Source organism: Pezoporus flaviventris, unplaced genomic scaffold (genome assembly GCF_033815535.1).
Source record: "Pezoporus flaviventris isolate CSIRO_AGI_PZ_B2104156 unplaced genomic scaffold, CSIRO_AGI_Pfla_v1 ptg000035l, whole genome shotgun sequence".
In the NCBI taxonomy this organism is placed as follows: Eukaryota; Metazoa; Chordata; class Aves; order Psittaciformes; family Psittacidae; genus Pezoporus; species Pezoporus flaviventris.
Window position 1 is genome coordinate 3387943 of NW_026892583.1, and position 20643 is coordinate 3408585.

At 47.2% G+C, this 20643-nt stretch overlaps 1 protein-coding gene across 2 annotated transcripts; it reads right to left on the bottom strand.

Moving 5' to 3' along the window:
* Positions 1-325: 325 nt before the first annotated feature.
* Positions 326-15819, bottom strand: DDB2 (damage specific DNA binding protein 2). 2 transcript variants are annotated; one of them, XM_061462164.1, is made up of 11 exons: positions 15668-15819; positions 14665-14848; positions 11934-12064; positions 8784-8975; positions 5953-6119; positions 4800-4899; positions 3273-3450; positions 2443-2588; positions 2001-2165; positions 1648-1693; positions 326-1510 (listed from the first exon to the last, which is right to left on the bottom strand). In XM_061462164.1, exons 1-11 carry the CDS (start codon positions 15743-15745, stop codon positions 1305-1307), a joined length of 1593 nt encoding a protein of 530 aa, XP_061318148.1. In that variant the 5' UTR covers positions 15746-15819; the 3' UTR covers positions 326-1304. The 2 variants fall into 2 exon arrangements, with proteins under 2 accessions (XP_061318148.1, XP_061318149.1); XM_061462165.1 differs by lacking the exon at positions 5953-6119 and adding an exon at positions 7787-7932.
* Positions 15820-20643: the final 4824 nt, after the last annotated feature.

Consider the following 20643-nt stretch of genomic DNA (forward strand, 5'->3'; position numbering starts at 1 on the left):
GCACCTAACTACTCCTCATCTTCTCTAAGAGCTCACAGGGCACTAGCGTGCTCAGTGCTGGAAAACAGGCAGTACTAACTGCAGTGCACCCCATCCCAAAGTCACTCCCTGAAATACAGTCACCCTTACAGCAGAGAATTCAAACTACTTTTGACTACAGCTAGAACTTATAACACAACCCACCCAACCTGGAATGGTCTGTTGCAGACACAGTGCTATGATACTTCCACAGCTGTTCTAGGTCTCTGTTTGCTCCTGCAGAAGGATCCAACTCCTGCCCTTGTATAAAGCAGTCCAGCAGGATGCTCAAAGCAGCCACTCTGTATTGAGGAACTTTAGTACAAAACTTTATTAATATCAATACTGCGAAACTATAAAAGTGAACACAGAGAATGTGAGCAGGCCTGGAGCCCGTCCCAACCCCTGGGACGGCAGCAGGGCCCCAGGCAGCCTTGTAAACAAACTAGAAAAAGCAAAACCTTTCAGTTTAACAGCAGTCTTGAGATTTGGCTCTGAGCAGGGATGTTTCAAAGATGTTCCTCACATCTGCTTTACATCACCTTTTAGCCAATGCTCTGAAGCACAGAGGCATGGCTGCAAAAAACTCCCATTAAAGGCAAGAAAAAGCCTAGAGCTCTGACAACAGGAACTACAGCATCATACTGCCCTTGCATCCCATGAAGTGGATAGAGAGCTCTGGCAGCATCATGTTCTTAATGGTCTAGTTTAACAGCTGCAAGCACAGAATAGGCTAAGCCTGAGGTCTTGATACACATTCTCCAAGCCTGCATACAACAGAGTCTGATGTTCCCTGAGGTACCCACTGCCTCACCCCTGTGAACATTCCACCTTTTCAGGATGTTCATCTTGTTAGCAAAGGGTTTCTCAGCACAGTTTGACTAGAACAGGCTGGGGACCCTGTCAGGAGCTGCTCCACAGCAGACTGCAAGAGGTAGTAACCTCTGACAAGTGATGACAAGCAGATGTGGCAGGCTGGAAGCAGTCACTTCATCAGGATGTCAGAACACCTCTGAAGTTTTCCTAATGCCTCAGAAAGTGGGTAGTAACTCCCCATGGAGGAGGATTGAGTACTGACACAACTGTCTAGAAAAGGAAGCAATGAGAATGAGGGAAGCAAGATCAGATCCAGGGAGGAAGGACAAAGTAGAAGTCTAATGCCCTGCACAGCTTATAGTGCCCGATGCCAACACTGAACTTGTACCCTGTGATCCAGAAAGGACCAAAATACTGAATCAGTTCCCCACATCCTTCCCTTTTGACTTCCTTCCCTGGGATTTTGTGATTTAGAACCGTTGCTTTTTGTTCCCATCTCCTCCAGCTCCCAATACAAGGTTAGCTTTGAGTTTCTTTGTCCCAGGTTTTGCCTGCCTCTGCCCTCCACATCTGGACAAACTCCAGCTTCCAATCCCCTGCTCTGTCATGGCTTTCAAAAGATGTTCTTGCTTCTTGGCCACCATCTCCTCCCGGCTCCAGATCAGAATATTAAAGCCTGAGAGGAAAAATTAAACACTGTGCATCAGAAACTCTGCACTGCATAGAATACCTTAAGCTATTTAAGTGCCATTTTTAATGCCAGAATCCAAAATGCTTTGTCTGTTCTAGTGCCCCAGGTTCTCTTTTACTTACCCATGCCAGAAGCCAGCGTGTCTCCCATAGGGTTAAATTTATTGAGCTGAAAATGGAAACACAGAGTCTGTAAGAGCATCACTGCTTATATAACACGGTCATAAGAGCACCACAGCTTATAGAACAGCAATAAACCATCTGGAAAACCCAGTGCTCGCTAAAGAGTATCACAAAAACCCCACAGATGACCATGGACCAGCCCTGCTCGAGTCAGCAGCTTTAGCTGGCAGCCCCATGAGAGCATGAGTCTGTTACAAGTAAATAGGATGCTCCTGTTGTTCTAGACCCTAAGCCGTGTCCCTCTGCTGTGGCTCAATACACAGCAACCCCTTTACCTGCAGTGCTCAACTCACCGAGATGATGCCAGAAGCGTTTGGGTCATAGAGCTGACAAACCATCTCGCCAGTGTTTCCATCAAATACATCAACAGTTCGTAGCTCATTCACTGTGTATCCCGGGAACTTGGGGTCTGGGTAGCGACCTGCCACAATGAGGTCGTAGCGAGGATGCCACGTTGCCTGGTCACAGAGCAGAGCAATGGGGGGTTAGGAGAAGGGGACAGAGATTGTACTGAAACACACCAGACAACTGGTAGACGGAACAACGGTTTCTACACCTCACCCACAGCTTGAGGAATGTGAGTATCCTCACAACAGCGCTCCGCTGGGAGTTGCAGAAGTGTGACCATCCACCCACCAGTGCAGTATCCCGACCAGAAACCAGACCATTCCTGATTTATAGCCATCCCTTAATACAAGTGTGATACTCTTCTCAGGCTGCAGTGGCTTAACTCACCTTAATAGGTGTGAGGTGCTGAAACTGCCGATGTGGATGTGGGATCAGATGCTGCGGCTTGGTCCAGTCTGAAGACGAGTAAACCCTGATTTCACTGTGCTGGTCTGTGCTTAGGAGCTTGGCACCATCTGTTGGGCTGAAGTAAGCTAGGGGAAGGGAACAGGAAGGCAAACAAAAGATCACAGTGCTGTGACTGACGACAAACACAGACATGACATTTCTCTCGTTGGAGACCCATTGCTATTTCTTTAATAGGGATGTGAATATGGCTATGTGTCCCAACAGACTTTTCCTGTCTCAAACTCAAAGCTCTTACAATCAGTAAGCTGCAACTTACAACACAGGGTTACAGAGGAAGAACAATTATTCCCATTTTAGAATGGCAGAAAGAGACACTGCAAAGAAAGGAACTTGCTCGCTCAAATGGAAAGTTAGTGGGAAAACTGCAAACAGACACCTGCAGTTCAGACTTCACTGAACTGATAAAACTGTACCCAGGAAAACAAGAAGTCTGAGTCCCAAGCTCTGCTTTTGTCAAAGGAACTGTCCCAATAAATTGAGTTTTCTGATCTCAGCCATTGCTGATGCTACCATACTGTCACCCAGGACACATACCTCTCAAAGCACAGTGCCACAGGTCTGTATGGCAAGTCTGACCGTGCTGCAGCTGCCCTACCCACCTCCCTGCCTCCAACCACACATTCCCAATGCCCTCCTTGCTTCCAGCTACTGCACGACTGCAGGTCTGAGTGAAAGCTACACTGCCACAGCAATAAAAGCTGAGCTGAACGGACTCTGCACACATCCGTGCAATGAAATCCTTAACTCACCTGCATTGACAGGTTTCTCATGAGGAAGCAGATGAAGAACACTCATTTTGTTTTTGATGTTTCTGAGGTCCCAGATTTTGACTGTCTGATCCACAGATGCTGTGGCCAGCAACCACTCACATCGGGAGTTAAACTCCACATGAGTCACTTTCTTCTTGTGCAGTTTCAGCTTCCAAATCTGCAGCAGAGAAAACAAGAAAGTCACACAGAAAAAAAGTAACCAAGGTCTGGAGTAAGGAAATGGAACAATTCTACTAGTGCGGAGTAAAGAGGTCTCACATTCAGAGAGTAACAAAACTCATAAAATACACCTCGAGTTTATCCACTGGGAAAAAGAAAGGAAAAGAATGACTCTGGGAACTATTTAATTCTAGGAGAACTCTGATCCACTGATTTATTACAGCTCCAAGAAAGGAAAACGCAATCCCTGGTTCATGGAGGGAAGTATTAGTGCCACTGTGTAAAGCAAGGTCACATCTGGCAGTTCTTTACACAGTGTCAGTCATCCACCTCCAGAAAGATTAAACCAAACTGGAACAGGGACAGAAAATCATTACCAAGGTAATAATAAGAGGCAAGAGACTGCTTTGTGGGAGAAGACCAAAAGAGCTTGCTTTATCTCAGTAAGAAAGGTAAAAGGAGATATAATTGGCTTCCAGAAATACAGCAGCAAAGAAACATGAGGGTAGGAAAACTATTTTGGTTAACAAGAACAAATGGATATAAACTGGACATGATTAAACTTGTATCTGAAGCTGGAAGATTATTTCTAATCAAAAGGGTGAAGTCCACCTTCCCTACAATAAAACGGGTATCTCCCAAGTGCAGAAAAGACTGTCACATTCTTTGAGGAGAAAAAAGGAGAGGAAGCAACTAACCTTGAATTAGCACAGATCATTGGAGCACTCCTGACTCTGCCCACTAATGTACACAGCTGCCTCTGGCCACTGCTCAGTCGGTGGCAAACCCTTACAGATGTTACCTGCCGCCACAGGTAGGAGAAAGGGTAACACAGCCTTTGAAAGCCCCCAACGCGTCTCTATCCCAGTTCAGCCTCCAAACCTGCCTCTGCCTGCCCCCTCGTGTCTGACTGCAACAGCGCACTTTCTGTCCCAGCATTGGCTGAATTCCCGCTGAGTACCCGCTCCAAGGTCACAGAAGGGTATACGCATCAAAGCAGTATCCCCTAAACGACGCCCATCAGTGCACTGTTTCTGGAAGTGATGGCTGTTGGCAGTGTGCTCACATCATGATACCCCACAATTAGTCTGGCCAGTGGCAACTACTTTTAAGGAAGGTGCAGCACATAACACAGTCCCTGTTTGGGAACTGTTACCATTACACTCAACAGCGTGAAAATACCTAATGAATGGCAGAACTGAGGACTTCTCACCACCTAGACAATGAGTGGACTCATCTCCTGAGCTGCAAGACACTTGCTCCTCTTTCCAGGGTCCCTGTAGTGTAGGAAAGCACATGAGCCAGAAAGATTCCCGTAGAGGAGACGCTGCATGGAGCCATACAAACCTCTTCACCAGAAGTGCTGAGCAGGACCACGTTGCCCACGTTATCACCGGTCACCACCGCACGGCAGCTTGCAGAAACATCAACGCTGCAGTACCAGCAACTAGGGGGAAAGACACAGCATCAGTGCTGCCTCCCACCGGCAAGAGAAGGCAGCGGAGCTCTAGTTCACATCTCGTCCCTGACAAGGGAGACCGTAACTGCCATCTCCTGCCTGCTGGTGTGGGCCTGAGTACTGTTGCTTTCTGTTGGTCACTGAATATGAAGTAACTGCCTAGTCGTTTGTGAAGTGTTCATCAGATGGAGTGTGACACATTTGGACAGTGGAACATAACATGGAGGCTGATGAGCCACTTGGTGCCTGCACATGGACACACCTTAGGAAAGATCAGAACACCCTTGTGACATTGGCAAACACAGAAACAGCTTTAAAATGCCATTCTCCACAAACACTGAAGCAGCAGTAAAGAAAAAACAAAAACTTTGGTCTAGCAAGTTGCACATCAAACTGTCTCCATGCTCCAGGACACAAAACTGAATACAGCCTTATCTGATAAAGACATATAGGTCTTAAGCCCAGCTCTGCTGGGAGGGGAAAGGCAGCAAGAATAAAGCTGGGGTCCTTCAGGAACTCACTGGGAAACGTTCACTTGCAAAGATAAATCATGCTAGAATACAAGGTCATGAAAATAGCAAAATGAACCTGGAGCCTCCAGAAGGGCAGCAGGGTAAACTCAATAACCTGAAACTCCAATTGTGCAGGAAGGTTTTGTGGCTTTTCTACACTACCTGAGCTGCTACGGACAAAACAGAACACTGATGGCAATGAAAAGGAAGTTTCCTGCTCTTCTCACCTCACACTTTATGAAGTGAAAAGCTGTCAGCATCTGCAAGCCAGGAGATGGCGTCACCAGAAAGCAATACCAGAAGATGCAGGCAGCACGCTCAGCCCCTGTAAAAGCAGACCTGCCCTGTGGCTGCCCTGCTTCTCACCCACCCGGCAATGTGGAGCCCGTTTCCAAGTCCTCTCACGGGACCAAATCATACCAAAGAGTCTCCTACCACTGGCAAAGATGAAGATGCTACAGAGCACAAGCAGCAGCACAGCATTAACCCCGAGGAACAGAGAGTCAGCCTCATGGTGCTCCCTTCTCACCAAACATTATGGTGCTCATGGCCACAGTCCGGGGCACGGGAGATCACCTGCACCGCTCTGCCCTCAAGGTCCTGCAGGCTTAGGGTGCCATCCCCTGATGCCACAAAAAGCTTCGCTGCCTCATAAGGACTGAACTTGATGTCTCCAAGAGAATCTCCTGGCCCCTTCTGGAATACACACAAAGCCAAGAGGCACCAAGGTTAGAGTGGAAGATAAAACCTTAATACAACACACCTCCTGGGACACGCTGCCATTTCCCTGTGTATAATGCACAGATTTCTGATGGGGCATGGATATAAAAACTCTTTCTAATGCTTCCAACTTAAGCACATACAATCCAAACCTATAAATTCAATCCCACCACTTTGGGCTGCAAAGCTCATCATTGGCCTTGCTTTTTCTGCCATGGGGTAGGACTAATCTTCAGTGAACCCACCTGGCTCAGACCAGGCTTAGGAGATCATAAACAAAACCAGCACCATTGCATTCCGAAACCAGATAAAAACCTCATGACAGCTCTGCACTAAGCTTTTCTTGCAGAGACTTCATTCACCAGTTCCCTACAGGCTGCTTCCAGCGCTGTATCTGGTCTTTCTCAAGGTACCAGCAGGCAAGATGAGAGTGGTGCAGGGAGATATCCTACCGATAACCTTATGTTCTGTGATATGCTCTATCATTACTGTTATATTGTTTTGTTATGTTGTTTTCCTCAAATCTATCTACTGAGGAAACATAGAAACCATACACAAAGACAGAAAAGAAGGATGCTACCTGGGAGTCCCCAAATTCTTTGATACTCAAGAGCACTCCATCTGCTGCTCACAATAAAGTCTCACTGTAAATACTAGATTTAGTAAAGCAAATGAAGATACAAAAGAGGCTTGCCTGTCCTCACAGCAGCAGCAGGCCATGCCCTTCCAAATGCAGGCATCACTGCTGTGACAGGCATCCTGCTGGGATACAAGATCCTTGTGTCCCAGGACCCAGTCTATCCCTCCCTGCTCACCTGGCCAGTCATCCCAGGACTAGTTCTTCAGCCCTATTACCAGGCTCCATCTGGAAAAGCTAATTTGGAAACCAACTATGGAAGTTGCCACCCAGAGAGAATCAGGTGGGGAAGAGTAGAGGAGGCTAACCCGAATTGCCTCACTTACCTTTAAGCACTGAACTGAAGTTAACTAACTGAAGAGCTCAGGCTTCCTTATGAGTCCACAGAAAGAGCAACAGTCTGAGAGGGTGATTCTAAGCACAGGCAGACAGAGTTGGCTCTAGCGACTCGTCTCCTCTTTCCATTCATTACTGAAGGAGCCCAGACTCTTAATTTTGGTATATAAGAGAAGCACCAAAAGTGAGGTGGGATGAATTGGAATGATCCTGATGACACGCACTGCTTGAAGTCAATGGCATTTGTGGAGAAGCACTGAGGTGACTATAAATTGTCCTGTAAAAGCCATTTGACAACAAGCAGCAGTGCTAACAGGTGAGGAGGTTAGAAGGTCTCCAGGGCTATGGGAGGTTTAAGAACAGACAGCTGAAGAAATCCATTGGCACCCCCTCACTTTCCCATGTACAACAGGAAGTAAACAGCACCAGAGTCCCTCCCCTTCATGAAGTAAGGCTCTCTCCTGCCCACCACCCCATTTCAGGGAAAAATTAAAAGGGAGAGTGAGCCTCCTTGGAAGAGAGAGGATCCCTGGAATTCAGAGGATAAAGGACAGGTATGTGTAGAAGAGGAAGCCCACATATTAGAGACAAACATCTCTCTCTTTCTCTCTGTCTCTGTAGCGCTCCTGCCAGCAGGACACAGAGGCCCAAAGCATTCTGAATTTCTTACTCCCAGTCCTCGGTGCTGGTGAAGACCCGGACAGTATTGCCATTAAAATCCTGCAGGGCGGTAGTGCCGGCAACTGACGAAGTGTACAGCTGACTAGGGTTAAAAGGGTTAAACTTCATTCCTGTGATGGACCCTCCAGCTCCCATCTACAAGGAAGGGGATGAACAAAAGAAAAATCCACTGAGTGATGGGCAAGCAGAACAGTGTGTTCTGTAAGTCTGCATTCACTGCTATGTCCTTAACAGCAACAGTGAAACACACCACAGCCCTTCAAGGAGGCAGACACAACTATGCCTTCCCACATGATGGCTGTCAAAGACAGCTGCCCTCTTGGAGGACAAAACTGCAACTCCTTCAGTCCCCAGGCTACGTATTCCCTGGCTGGCACCACACTATTTACAAAAAGAGAAAGATGGCTCTGGAATTTCTGGAGGACAGACCTCCTCCCAGTGTATAGCCTTTAGAAAGGGGATAAAAGTTAGAGAGTCTTTGAGCCTCTGTCAGAATGGGAGGCTGAATACAGCAACAAGGAGGCATGCCAGCTACATACACCATTCATTCTACCTTCATTTCTCACTTTACATAAAGGGGATTGGTTTCTCCCCACTCAAAGATGTTTCCTCATCTGACACAGAACAAAAGGTGAGCAGAGAAAGATCAAGACTAAACGAGACAGACCCTCTCTGCCTACTTGCTTCTGGCATCCTTTTTAAGGTAATTGTTTTGCCAGTTGCTGTATTAGTTTTCCACTGCACACACACCAAGTACTGCTTCATTATCAACTTAATCAACATGCTCCAGTTCTTCCCAGTGCTACAACAGTCTGGGACTTAGGAACAGACATGCTGTTGCCCCTCAGTCCTGCCCCATAGCTGGCTACTCAGCAACCCAAGACCCTCATGTGCTTCCCACAACAGACCTCAGTTTTGATATGCAGTATTTGGGGGTACTCCAATTTTCCCTCCCTCCCACCCATTCCATGCACTCAGTGGCTTACCCCTTTTATGAAGCAGGTTTTAGTAAGTACTTCATAGTCCCAAAGGATGATGTCTCCACCTTTGGAACCAACAGCTACAGTACTAGGGTGTGTTGGATGCCATTCCAGGCATGTCACTCTCCTGTCAAAGGGACTTGCTGTTCGAAAGAGGCAGTATGAGGCAAGAGAGCGCAGAAAGGGCAGCTGCAGACACTGGGAAAAGAGAAAGAGAATTATTACTTTTGCAAGGATCCCCAAGAGTCTCTGAAGAAGGAGAGCTAACAGTTTCTGCCATCAGTGTTAGAAAACTCCAAGCCTCTGTGGAACAAAGAGAACATGCTGTCCCCAAAGAAACAGCCTGTGACCACGCAAGTCCGCATCAGCCACAGCACTCAGAGAACAAGACAGAACTGAGAGTTATCACACTTCAAATGAAGCCTTGTGGGCTGAGCTAAAAAAGCAGGATAAAGGGAGAAAACCATGCCTCCATACCAGTAAAAGTCACTTAATGACTGTCTTCAATGAACATCCCAGAATGTTATATGTCATCCAGAGATACAATATTATGGTCCTCCACCCAAAGTGCCTGCAGCTCAACTGTACAGCATAACAGAACACTTGAAATAAGGAATGAGAAACCATGACACCACTGTATTGTTATTCAGCTGCAGAAGAGGTTCTGCTTGGATGAGTTTGGTGTTTTCTTTATCATTTGAATGCTTAAAAAAGGTAAATCATCTGGACAATAAAGCTAGCCCAGGTGCTTCCCAGCTATGGATGTTACAGAAAAAGTTGATTTTCAAATGGAAGAAGGGGTATGGCTCTGACAAACAGTAAAACAATATGGACTTGATGGAATGTCTGTGAAGATCAAAAATCATACTAAACCCGATGAGCAAACTAGAGTGAATACAAAACTAGTATGATGAAACAGTTGGATGAGTGTGCAAAAGTAGCACTGTGTAATAACTCAGATGGCAGAGCCGGTAAATTTAAACATGTGTCATAATTTAATCCCAGCTGGTAACTAAGCTCACTCACTGCCCCCTTCAGCAGGATGGGGAGGAGAACTGGGAAACAGGTAAAACCCATGGGGTGAGTTAAGAACAGTTCAATAATTAAAATCAGGTGTAATATAATAACAAAAAGGAAAATAACAAAAAGAGAGATTAAAAAACAAGCAGCGATGCACAACACAACTGCTCACCACCCGCTGACCAATATCCAGCCTGCCCCTAAGCAGCGATCAGTCCCTTCCAGCCAACACCCCAGGTTTATATCCTGAGCATGATGTTCTATGGTATGGAATATTTGCTAATTTAAATCAGGCATCCTGGCTGTGCTCCCTCCTAGTTTCTTGTGCCTCTCTTCACTGGCACAGCATGAGAGACTGAAAAGTCCTTGACTTAGGGTAAGCACTACTTAGCACCAACTAAACCTTCGGTGTGTTATCAGCATTATTCTCAGACTAAAGCCAAAACACAGCACTGCACCAGCTACTAGGAAGAAAACTAACTCCATCCCAGATGAAACCAGGACAATATGATTCAAGAAAACACAGATTTAACAGAGGATAAAATGTAGAGTGACAGGGCTGGGTCAATCAAAAGGGAAAGCCATCTCAGCTCTTGCATTATACAGGATTAAGAAACATAAGGGTGTTCCAGATTTGGAGCCACAAACTGTATGTGAAGAACTTTAAAGTTTCTCTGCTTCTGCTGATGTTTTTATCTAAGGAACTGAAATGTTGTACTGGGATTGTGCGGCAAAGTTTTGGTAGCAAAGGGAGCTACAGGGGTGGCTTCTGTAAGATGCTGCTAGAAGCTTCCCCCATGTCTGACAGATACCAGCCAGCTCTGAGATGGCTTCAGGCACTGGAGCAGAACGTTCCCTGGAGCCTGTGGTGAGGCAGGCTGTGCCCCTGCAGCCCAGGAGCAGATTCCACCTGCAGCCCATGGAGGACCCCACACTGGAGCAGGGGGATGCCCAACAGAAGCTGTGAGCCCATGGGAAGCCCATGCTGGAGCAGGCTCTTGGCAGGACCCTTGGCTCCATGCAGAGAGGAGACCACGCTGGAGCAGTTCATGAAGAACCGCAGCCCATGGGGAGGACTCATGTTCATGAAAGACTGTCTCCTGTGTGAGGGACCCCAAAATGAAGAAGGGAAACAGTGTGAGGAGTCCTCTCCCTGAAGAGGAAGGAGCAGCAGAGACAATGTGTGATGAACTCACCACAGTCCCCATTCCCTGTCCCCCTGTGCCACTGCAGGGCAGGAGGCAGAGAATTCAAGAGTAAAGTTAAGCCTCGAAAGAAAGGAGAGGTTGGGGGAAGGTGTTTTTAAGATTTAGTTCTATTTCCCATAGAATCATAGAATAGTTCGGGTTGGAAAGGACCTTAAGATCATCCAGTTCCAACCCCCCTGCCATGGGCAGGGACACCTCACACTAAACTATGTCACTCAAGGCTCTGTCCAATCTGGACTTGAACACCGCCAGGGATGGAGCATTCACAACTTCCCTGGGCAACCCATCTCAGTGCCTCAGCACCCTTACAGTAAAGAACTTCTTCCTTATATCCAATCTAAACTTCCCCTGTTTAAGTTTGAACCCGTTACCCCTTGTCCTGCCACTACAGTCCCTAATGAAGTCCCTCTCCAGCATCCTTACAGGCCCCCTTCAGATACTGGAAGGCTGCTATGAGGTCTCCACACAGCCTTCTCTTCTTCAGGCTGAACAGCCCCAACTCTCTCAGCCTGTCTCATAGAATCATAGGATAGTTAGGGTTGGAAAGGACCTTAAGAGCATCCAGTTCCAACCCCCCCACCATGGGCAGGGACACCTCCCACTAAACTATGCCACCCAAGGCTCTGTCCAACCTGGCCTTGAACACTGCCAGGGATGGAGCATTCACAACTTCCCTGGGCAACCCATTCCAGTGCCCTACTCATAAACCTACTCTGATTTGACTGGTAATAAATTAAGCTGATTTCCTCAAGTTGAGCCTGTTTTGCCCATGATGGTAACTGCCGAGTGATCTCCCCCAGTCCTTATCTCAACCCACACAAGCCTTTCATTATATTTTCTCTCCCCTGTCCAGAAGTGGCCACCTAGCCTCCAGCCAAAATCAACCCACCACACATGTCCAAGAGGTCATGAAGGAGAAGTTCCTCACCTGTCTGAGCTGTGCCCGAATGGAGCCTCCCAGCATGTTCTGGTACACATAATGAACAATGCTGCACTGCCGCTCCAGCTGATGGAAAAGGACTCTGCTGTTTCTCATCAAGGATCCGCCTCTACTCCAACCTGCCAGAAAGGAAAAGAGTAAAACTTACTGAGATCAGCCTGTGATGCTCACTCACTAAACAACATGGGAAGACATCTGCATTTGCTGCTACATCCATCAAAAGTTCCAGCCACAGAAGTCTCTAAATGATTCTTTCACGTACAAGATGCAGCAGCCTCTGCAAGTATAGAGTCCCACAGCCTGCCAGAGATTTGTGTGTGCTTCCTCTTGTTAAACCTTCCTTCAAAACACAGTGACGTTATCCAAAGCCCTAACAACCTGGAAATGTGCCATGGGAGGTGGTTAAGTCCCTGGGTAGAGCAAAGGGAAGGTCAGACGTGTGACCAGCAGAAAACCTGAAAATTCCCCAAGCACAGCAACATGACTTCCCACACTGTTCCTGAAACCTCCTTGACAATCAGAATGTTCGATCTGCATGTGCTGTAGCCTGTCAGTGCGGAGTTTTGGGTTTGATAACAGACCTGCTGACTCCTCGCTGCCTGAAAACCTTTCTGTTTGGAGTGATTTTTGCTGAGAGTACATCATGCTTCTGCATTTTGTTCATGTTCCAAGTTTTTTTATCTTCAGGGACTTTTACATAAACCCCCGATCTGTTCAGTCTCGTGTCTGTGATCTAATCACCCCCACGGCAATGGTCCATAACACCCCAGGGGATCTGGCTGATAAATGCATTGCTTAAGAAATAAAACTGTTATTTTCATTGATGGATATTTATTTAAAACAAATCCATAGGGACCATTATATATTAGAACCTAAACGAAATCTTTAATGCAACACTGGAGCCTAGAAATGAACAGGTATGAAGCTAAACTTCTCTGTTCACATGCCAACATAGTGCCAACATTTGCCACACTTGTTAAAACAGATATAGAAGTATTTATATTCTAATTCCTTTTTTTCTTTCCCCACAGAAGAATTAGCATCCACAGAAATTAATGTATTTTTTCCAAATTCCTTTATACTTTGAAGGATAATTTATGGAGAAACAAATTTTAGGCCTTTTTAGAATCTGCTGGAAGAAACCCCTTAAAAAGGTGTTTCAGCTGCAGGAAACCTGGCCAAGGAGGAAAAAAGTTGGTTTTGCAAAACACATAAAAATCCAACCTGGAACATGGAATAGGAAAAGCTCAAATAGAAAGGTCCTTATCTTTTAAAGAAGGTTTAAGGAAAGATATGATTGCCCTCAATTTTCCAAAGTACTACCTACATCCAGTTCCCTCTGACTCTTACAGAACTGCAGATGCTTACCAGAACTGAAGACCAGGCCACAAAGTTCCAATGAAAGTCATGCAGCTAAATTAACTACAGAAGACGCTTCAACTATTCACAATTATTCACAGAACTCCTTGCAAACAATATTTAGCCTCCACATCCATTCCTCACACTGCTGACTGCTCCAAATCTGGAGTTACGTACCAGACAATGAACACAGTAAAAATCATAGAACTCTTCTATCTCTGACTGTAATTTCTGGATCCTTTAGGCCAAAATTTTATAGAGAGCGTGTGGGATTTCCACACAAGGCAGAACCTCCAATGATCTCCTAAACAAACACTGGAACTAAAGGTTCTATCTGATAAAAACAAGGAGGCTCAGGGGGACCTGACAGCTCTCCACAACCACCTGAAAGGATGTTGTAGTGAGGTGGGAGTTGGTCTCTTCTCCCAAATAACAAATGACAGGACAAGAGGAAACAGCCCCAAGTTATGGCAGGGGAGATTTAGGTTGGATATCAGGAAAAAATTCTGCACTGAAACAGTGGTCAAGTTCTGGAACAGGCTGCCTAGGGCAGTGGTTGAGTCACCATCCGTGGAGGAATTAAAAGACATGCAGATGTGCAATTAGGGACATGGTTTAGCGGTGGACTTGGCCAGGTTAACGGACTCCATGCTAGGTTAACTGGACTCAATGAGCTTACGGGTTCTTTTCCAACCTAAACGATTCTATGATTCTACAAAAATAGCCCTTATTGAGCTGAAGCCTACATAATGTCTTCATAATGCAAAGCATTAACCTTTCCAGTACCTTAGAACTTAATCACCTCTCCTCCTAAAGGAATAAAACGCACATGAGAAGTGATTAGTGGAAACTGTGTCCAGCCTAATCTGAACACAGAGGTAGGAAATATTCCTACTTACTGCAGCAGAAGTTAGAATATGCAAAGAAACACCAGTTTAGGCTGCATGATGTAAGATACCAACCTTATGACTATGGAACTGCATGAACTGAATGGGAGAAAAAGCAATGTATTACCAAGATTGGTCTGCCCTACGAAAAAGCAAACATCTGGTAATTCAGGAATTACATAAAGTCTAACCCCCCTCAAATGAGCTGTGACAGCATCTTCAGGCTTCTACCAAAGGGAGGAGAGTCTCAAAAATGAAACATGCATCCATGCACACACATACATACCCACTAGGCAGGTAACTGGAGGATGTACTACCTCAGTATATGTCTATGTATCACTCTGATATATAACCTCATCTGAACACTCATGCCTGAACATGCTTCTTGGCATTCTCCCTCTTCAACTAGTCAATGCCTGTCATTTAGGGTAAATCTAATTGGGAGAAACAGTAAGGATCTGAGGAAACGTTACCAATTTTCTCTGGGGGTTTGGATGTTTTTCTCACAAACAACTTCTTTGCTTGTGGCTCATTCCCTAGCTCCTTGTAGTCCTGTTTCCTCTTCCCAGCTGATTTTGCCTCTTCCGGCCAATGCTCATGTGCCTTCTCCTGCTTCTTGTCTTTTGCTTGGTTCACTGGAGCCATTCTGTCTGACCACTAAAAGCAAACAAAGCATGGAAGGTAAGACTGTGACACACTTAAATAGAGAACAGAGAGGAAAACTGGAATGAAACTACCCCAGTGGTCTGAAAGTAGTGATTATACCTGCATCCTCTTTCATCAGCACGACACTAGCTTTTTGTTGTGCTCTGCTGGAGAGGGAACAGGTTCAATAAACTCTTCTTTGTTCACATATGAAAATGAACGCATCCTAGAGCATCAGAATGTGTTTTGACAGATGTGCTTCCACCGAAGTTTTAAGCTTGAAACCCACAGATCTGCATAAAGTACATTTGTGAAACCACATAATACCCTAACTGTTTCTGTAGTAGCTCACACTGAGCTCTTCAGATTCAGCTAAGGAAAAGGTCAGAGCTTTTACGACGATGGCCAGGGCTCACTTGTCTTGCACCAAACACCCTCAGAACGTACCTCCTATTTATCAACACCACTTCCTCACAGCCACCAAGCCACCACCTTGGACCGCGCTCCTACCCCGGCTGCCAACCACCCCTGAACCGCTCTTCTGACTCGTGTGTCCTGTTGTGACAACCAAAAACCCAGCACGCCCCTGAGGAGAGGTGCGGGGGCTCCCACAGCCCTCCCGGAGCTGGGACCCCCAGAGGATCCTCCGCCAGGAGCGCCGGGCAGCCAAACTTCGCGACGATAGCTGAATGGCTGCCGCGGCTGTCCGCCCGCCGTGAATACAGCTCCAGCTTCCCTCACAGCGCCCGCCTCGCTCCCCGGCCTCCCCGAGCCGCCCCTCAGGCCCCGGCTCCCCCGCGGCCTGCGCGGGAACGGCCACCCCGCTCTCACCTGCGCTGCGGCGGCCTCCGCTCCCCCGGCCAGGCCGAGCACGGCAGGCGGCAGCCGGCCCCTCCCCCGCCGTTTCATAACCGGGGCGGGAAGGGAGGGCAGCGGCCCCGCGGGAAGGGCTCCCCCGGCCCTGGGCAGCGGCGCCGAGCCTACGGGCCCCGCTCTCCGGCCATGGCGGCCCCGCACGGCACCCGCCGACCCTCCGCGGCTGAGGGGCAGCGGTGCCTGCTCCAGCCCGGGCCTCCCCCCACAGCCCTTCCCTTGCCGGGCTGTCCGCCGCGCCTGGGGCCTGGCCCAGAACGCGCAGGCAGAGTCCGGGGGCTGTGCTTTGCAGCTGCTTGTTGGTGTGTACTGTATTAGCTTCCAGAGCGCCACACCGGCACAACAACCACAGTAATCGACATAACTGATACCCTATCCTGGGCTGCATCAAAAGCAGCGTGACCAGCAGGTCGAAGGAGGTGATCCTGCCCCTCTATTCTCCTCTCGTGAGACCTCACCTGGAGCATTGTGTGCAGTTCTGGTGTCCCCAACATATAAAGGACATGGAACTGTTGGAACAAGTCCAGAGGAGGCCACGAGGATGATCAGGGGACTGGAGCACCTCCTGTATGAACACAGGCTGAGGAAGTTGGGGCTGTTCAGCCTGGAGAAGAGAAGGCTGCGTGGAGACCTCATAGCAGCCTTCCAGTATCTGAAGGGGGCCTATAGGGATGCTGGGGAGGGACTCTTCATTAGGGACTGTAGTGACAGGACAAGCGGTAGCAGGTTAAAACTTAAACAGGAGAGATTTAGGTTAGATACAACGAAAAACTTCTTCCCTCTGAGGGTGCTGAGACGCTGGCACAGGGTGCCCAGAGAAGCTGTGGCTGCCCCATCCCTGGCAGTGTTCAAGGCCAGGTTGAATGGGTCTTGGAGCAAGCTGCTCTAGTGGAAGGTGTCCCTGCCCGTGGCAGGGGGGTTGGATGAGCTTTAAGGTCCTTTCCAACCCAAACCGTTCTGTGATCACAGGTGCATAAACCAAACAGCAACCAAAAAACAATCCTATTTCGAAACAAGTTCCACAAGAAGATGCAGCTGGTGTTGGAACTCAACACACAATAAAAGCGCACTTTACAGACAGATAAAAAAGTCACAGCAAGATCAGCTCAGAGCCTAACAGATTTTATGTGATGAAGCAGACAAGAATGGGGAAGGAGGAGCCCCACCAATGCAGCTGGAGGTACTGGCACTTCACCTGTGAAGGAGGCTGCTGTCTGCTGGCCATGCTACCAGGGGAACTGTATCTGTGGAGCACTGGGTTCTGTGAGTCATGCACACAGCTGGCTATGAACACTGGTCCTAAAATGTCTGTACATAACCACTCCTTGAATTGTGGGGCTTTAGGGTTTGGGTGTTGGGGTTTTTGCGCTATAAATACAGTTCTCTATGGCTTTTCTGACACATTAGGAAATGCATAGAAAAGCTATTAAGAAAAACAAAGACTAAGACTATCCTTTTATCCTGAACTGCAACAAGGTTGTATTAGTTGCTGCCACCCTAATAATAAGCATCAGAATGACGTACATGAAAATGCTAACCACTGACAGGCAATGCAGTCATTTTTGAACATATATGCCAACCCGATTAGCAGATCTTAAAGTCTTGTCAAGCACTTGTGTAATGCACAACATTCTCCTTAGAACTGTACCCATTAGCAAAAGGAATAAGTGGAAGTAGTACTTCCCTCCCTCCTCCAGAGCCTCAAAGGCTTGATTTCAGAACAGTTTTCACCAAGAGAACCACCAACCATTGGAATAATTTCCCCGGGGAAGGGGTGGATTCCACACTATTGGACACCTGTAAGACTCAGCTGGACAAGGTGCTGGACCACCCAGTCTAGGTCATGCTCTGCCTAGGAAGGTTGGACCAGGTGATCCTTGGGTCCCTTCCTACCCAATATTCTGTGATTCTGTGATTTCCAGGAAAGAAAACTACTACAGAAAAAGATCGTTCTTATTTTGACAGTGATCAACAGTTTCATCTGCAGAACTCATCAGCATTGGAGACCGAACCTGTGGAATTCAAGAATCATCAACAAAATTGAACAAATCTGAGTATCTTTTTGGTTTCATACGCTTTAAAAGGTTACAATTTTCAAAATTTGTATCTGAAAAGAGTGAAGATTTAGATTAGACATTAGAAATAATGTCTTCTTCTCTGTGAAGGTGGTGAGAAACTGGCACAGGATATCCAGAGAAGCTGTGGCTGCCCCATCCCTGGCAGAGTTCAAGGCCAGGTTGAATGGGTCTTGGAGCAAGCTGTTCTAGTGGAAGGGGTCCCTGCCTGTGGCAGGGGGTTGGAACTGGATGAGCTTTAAGGTCCTTCCAACACAAACCATTCTATATTTCTATGAGAAAAGGGGCTCAGATACCAACCTTCTTAAAACTAGACTGAAAGACTTGTTAATTGATTTCAATGTTCTATGTATAAATCCCAGAGAAAACTCTGATACTGTTAACTGACAAGTTATCTCCATGAAAGATGTGCACTTTCCTGACCCTGCTCCATTTGGCTCGAGCAGAAGTGTCCCCATGAAAAGCGCACATACAGTAACCTACATGTTTCCCTTTCCAAGCTATCATGGTTAGCTTTTTCTAGAATGGAATGGAATAGAATAGAGTAGAACACTAGAATATTTCAGTTGGAAAGGACTTACAATGATCATCTGATCAATTTAGGCCTGATCAAAAGCTAAAGCATGGTATTAACTCATTGTCTAAATGCCTGTTAAAACACTGACAGGCTTGGGGTATTGACCACTTCTCTAGGAAGCCTGTTCCAGTGTATGGCCAAACTCTCAACATATTCAAGGACCTTCACATCCTTCTTAAATTGTGGGGCTCGGAAGTGCACAGTCCTCCAGGTGAAGCCACACCAGCACTAAATACAAAGCTCTAACTACAGTAATTTTATCAATTACTAACACCAAGTTTGCTTTCTCTCTAGAGAATCACCAGCTATTTCTGTAATGATTATTCACTAAGGACAAGAATAGCAGATAGCACCCAATTCACCCACAAAATGTGCCACCAGCTGGGGTGCCACAGCTCAGAGTCAGCACACTGAACAAGCTAGAGATAGACTATAAAGAAATATTCCTGTGTGTATTTAGAGTCTCACACTCTTCAAACTACAATGTGCATCGAAGTCAGAGTATAATTACGTATGAGCAGAATATCAGGCTTATTTTTGTGATGCCTTTCGTCTGATGTACAGTTACAGTGAGGCTGTGCCTCAGTTACGGGATGTGGTTCTCTACTGCAGGACAAAGCTGTCTTGTCACTGGGTCTGGTAAAGCTATATTGTGACTGAGAAGATGAACTATTAGTTATTCCACCTCCTCGTTGCCAGGATCTTTGTCCAAAGCATGAGTATTTTGGCTACTTTAGTCTGACTACCGATGTCAAGAGTACCAATACAGCAACTAGAGTTTACTGTGTGTATGAAAACAAGCCTATATTCCACTGAAAAGTAGGATAAATGACAGAATCCTAAAGAGATAAAAGAGTAAAAATTATGCTGACCTCCTCCTATCCCATGACCATTAACAAACATGAATTTGATAATGGAATTAACATCTCAGAATTTAATTGAATTAGCGAACATCTATGAAAAAGTTGGGTTTGGTTTTGCTTTATTAAAATACAAAGTTGAGGCTATATATATACTCTCAACTATGATTAACTCTCGAGGATAAGATAAGCATCTTACATCACTTTTGGAAGGATGCTTATGGTCACACCACAACCAGTGACCTCTTACGGGTGCCCACCTTCCAGGGACCCCACACTGGTAAAAGTAAAGAGAGGACTGGCCTGGAGTTAGGTTTAATGGTTTCTAATGTCCACTTTCCAACCCAGCAGTTCATCCTATCTGAATGCATCAGTACAGATATTTTTCTGGATCCTATGAAACCCGAGACAATTGTAAAGAGAGAAAACATTCCAGTACTGCTCCAGAGAAGGAGCAGCACAGATTTACGGCATGTTCTTTCCTCTCTCCTGCAAGGCTCTCAGTCTTTCCTTTCTCCACCAATGGAATAAACATCACTGCAAACACGCAGCTGGTCGTTAGAGTTGCGTCCCAAGTCACTTGGAAGCAGTCAAGAGGACACAGGCCAATGAGGCTTCCCAGCACTCCTCTTGAAAGCCCTGGCCCAGCATCATGGGGAATTGCACTGGCAGCTGGCGCTGGAAATGGAAACTCTGGTGGGAAAACTCCATGGCATTTAGGGAAAGCTGGGTTTAACAGAGACTCCGAGGGCTTAAAGATGAGGTCTGGGTTATTCAGATGGAAGTTTTCAGAGGAAAGGCAGAGTGGCCGAACAGAGTTAGCAGGGAACTAGGCATCTTAAGGCCCTTTCCAACCCTAACTATTCTGAGACTGGGATGAAAGAGGAAGATGCCAAACGGATCCGAGGTGAAGCTGCTCTAGCAGCCCCCGCAGTGACCAACGCTAGGCTCAGCAGCAACGCCGCATCTCCCGCTTGGGTGTGCGCGGGGCTTGGGGAGCCCTCTGGACCTCCTGCTCCAGTACACCCGGCGGGCTCCGGGCCCTAAGTGTGAGCACACCAACTAACACACTAAAAACTAAGTGAAGCCCTGCATCACTGGGCTCGCAGCACAGGCAAGAGCCCAACTCCTACCCGGGCGGGCAGCTCTTAGGGCCGCCTTCCTCCTCCTCCTCCTCCTCCTCCTCCTCCCGGTGCCCGCCATGCCGGACAGAGCTCCCCAGCCGGGGGAGCAAGGAGCAGCCCCCGCCCGCTCCTCGCTGTTCAGAACCGGCGGCTCAGGGCCGCCCCCCGACCCTACCCGTGTTGGGGAACCGCGTCTGCAGCCGCCGTTGCCCTCCCGGCCGCCCCCTCGGCCCCACCTGCCCGGGCAGAGCCCGGCGGCCGCCCGTTAATTGGATCAGGAGCGCGGCGGTGGGCGGGA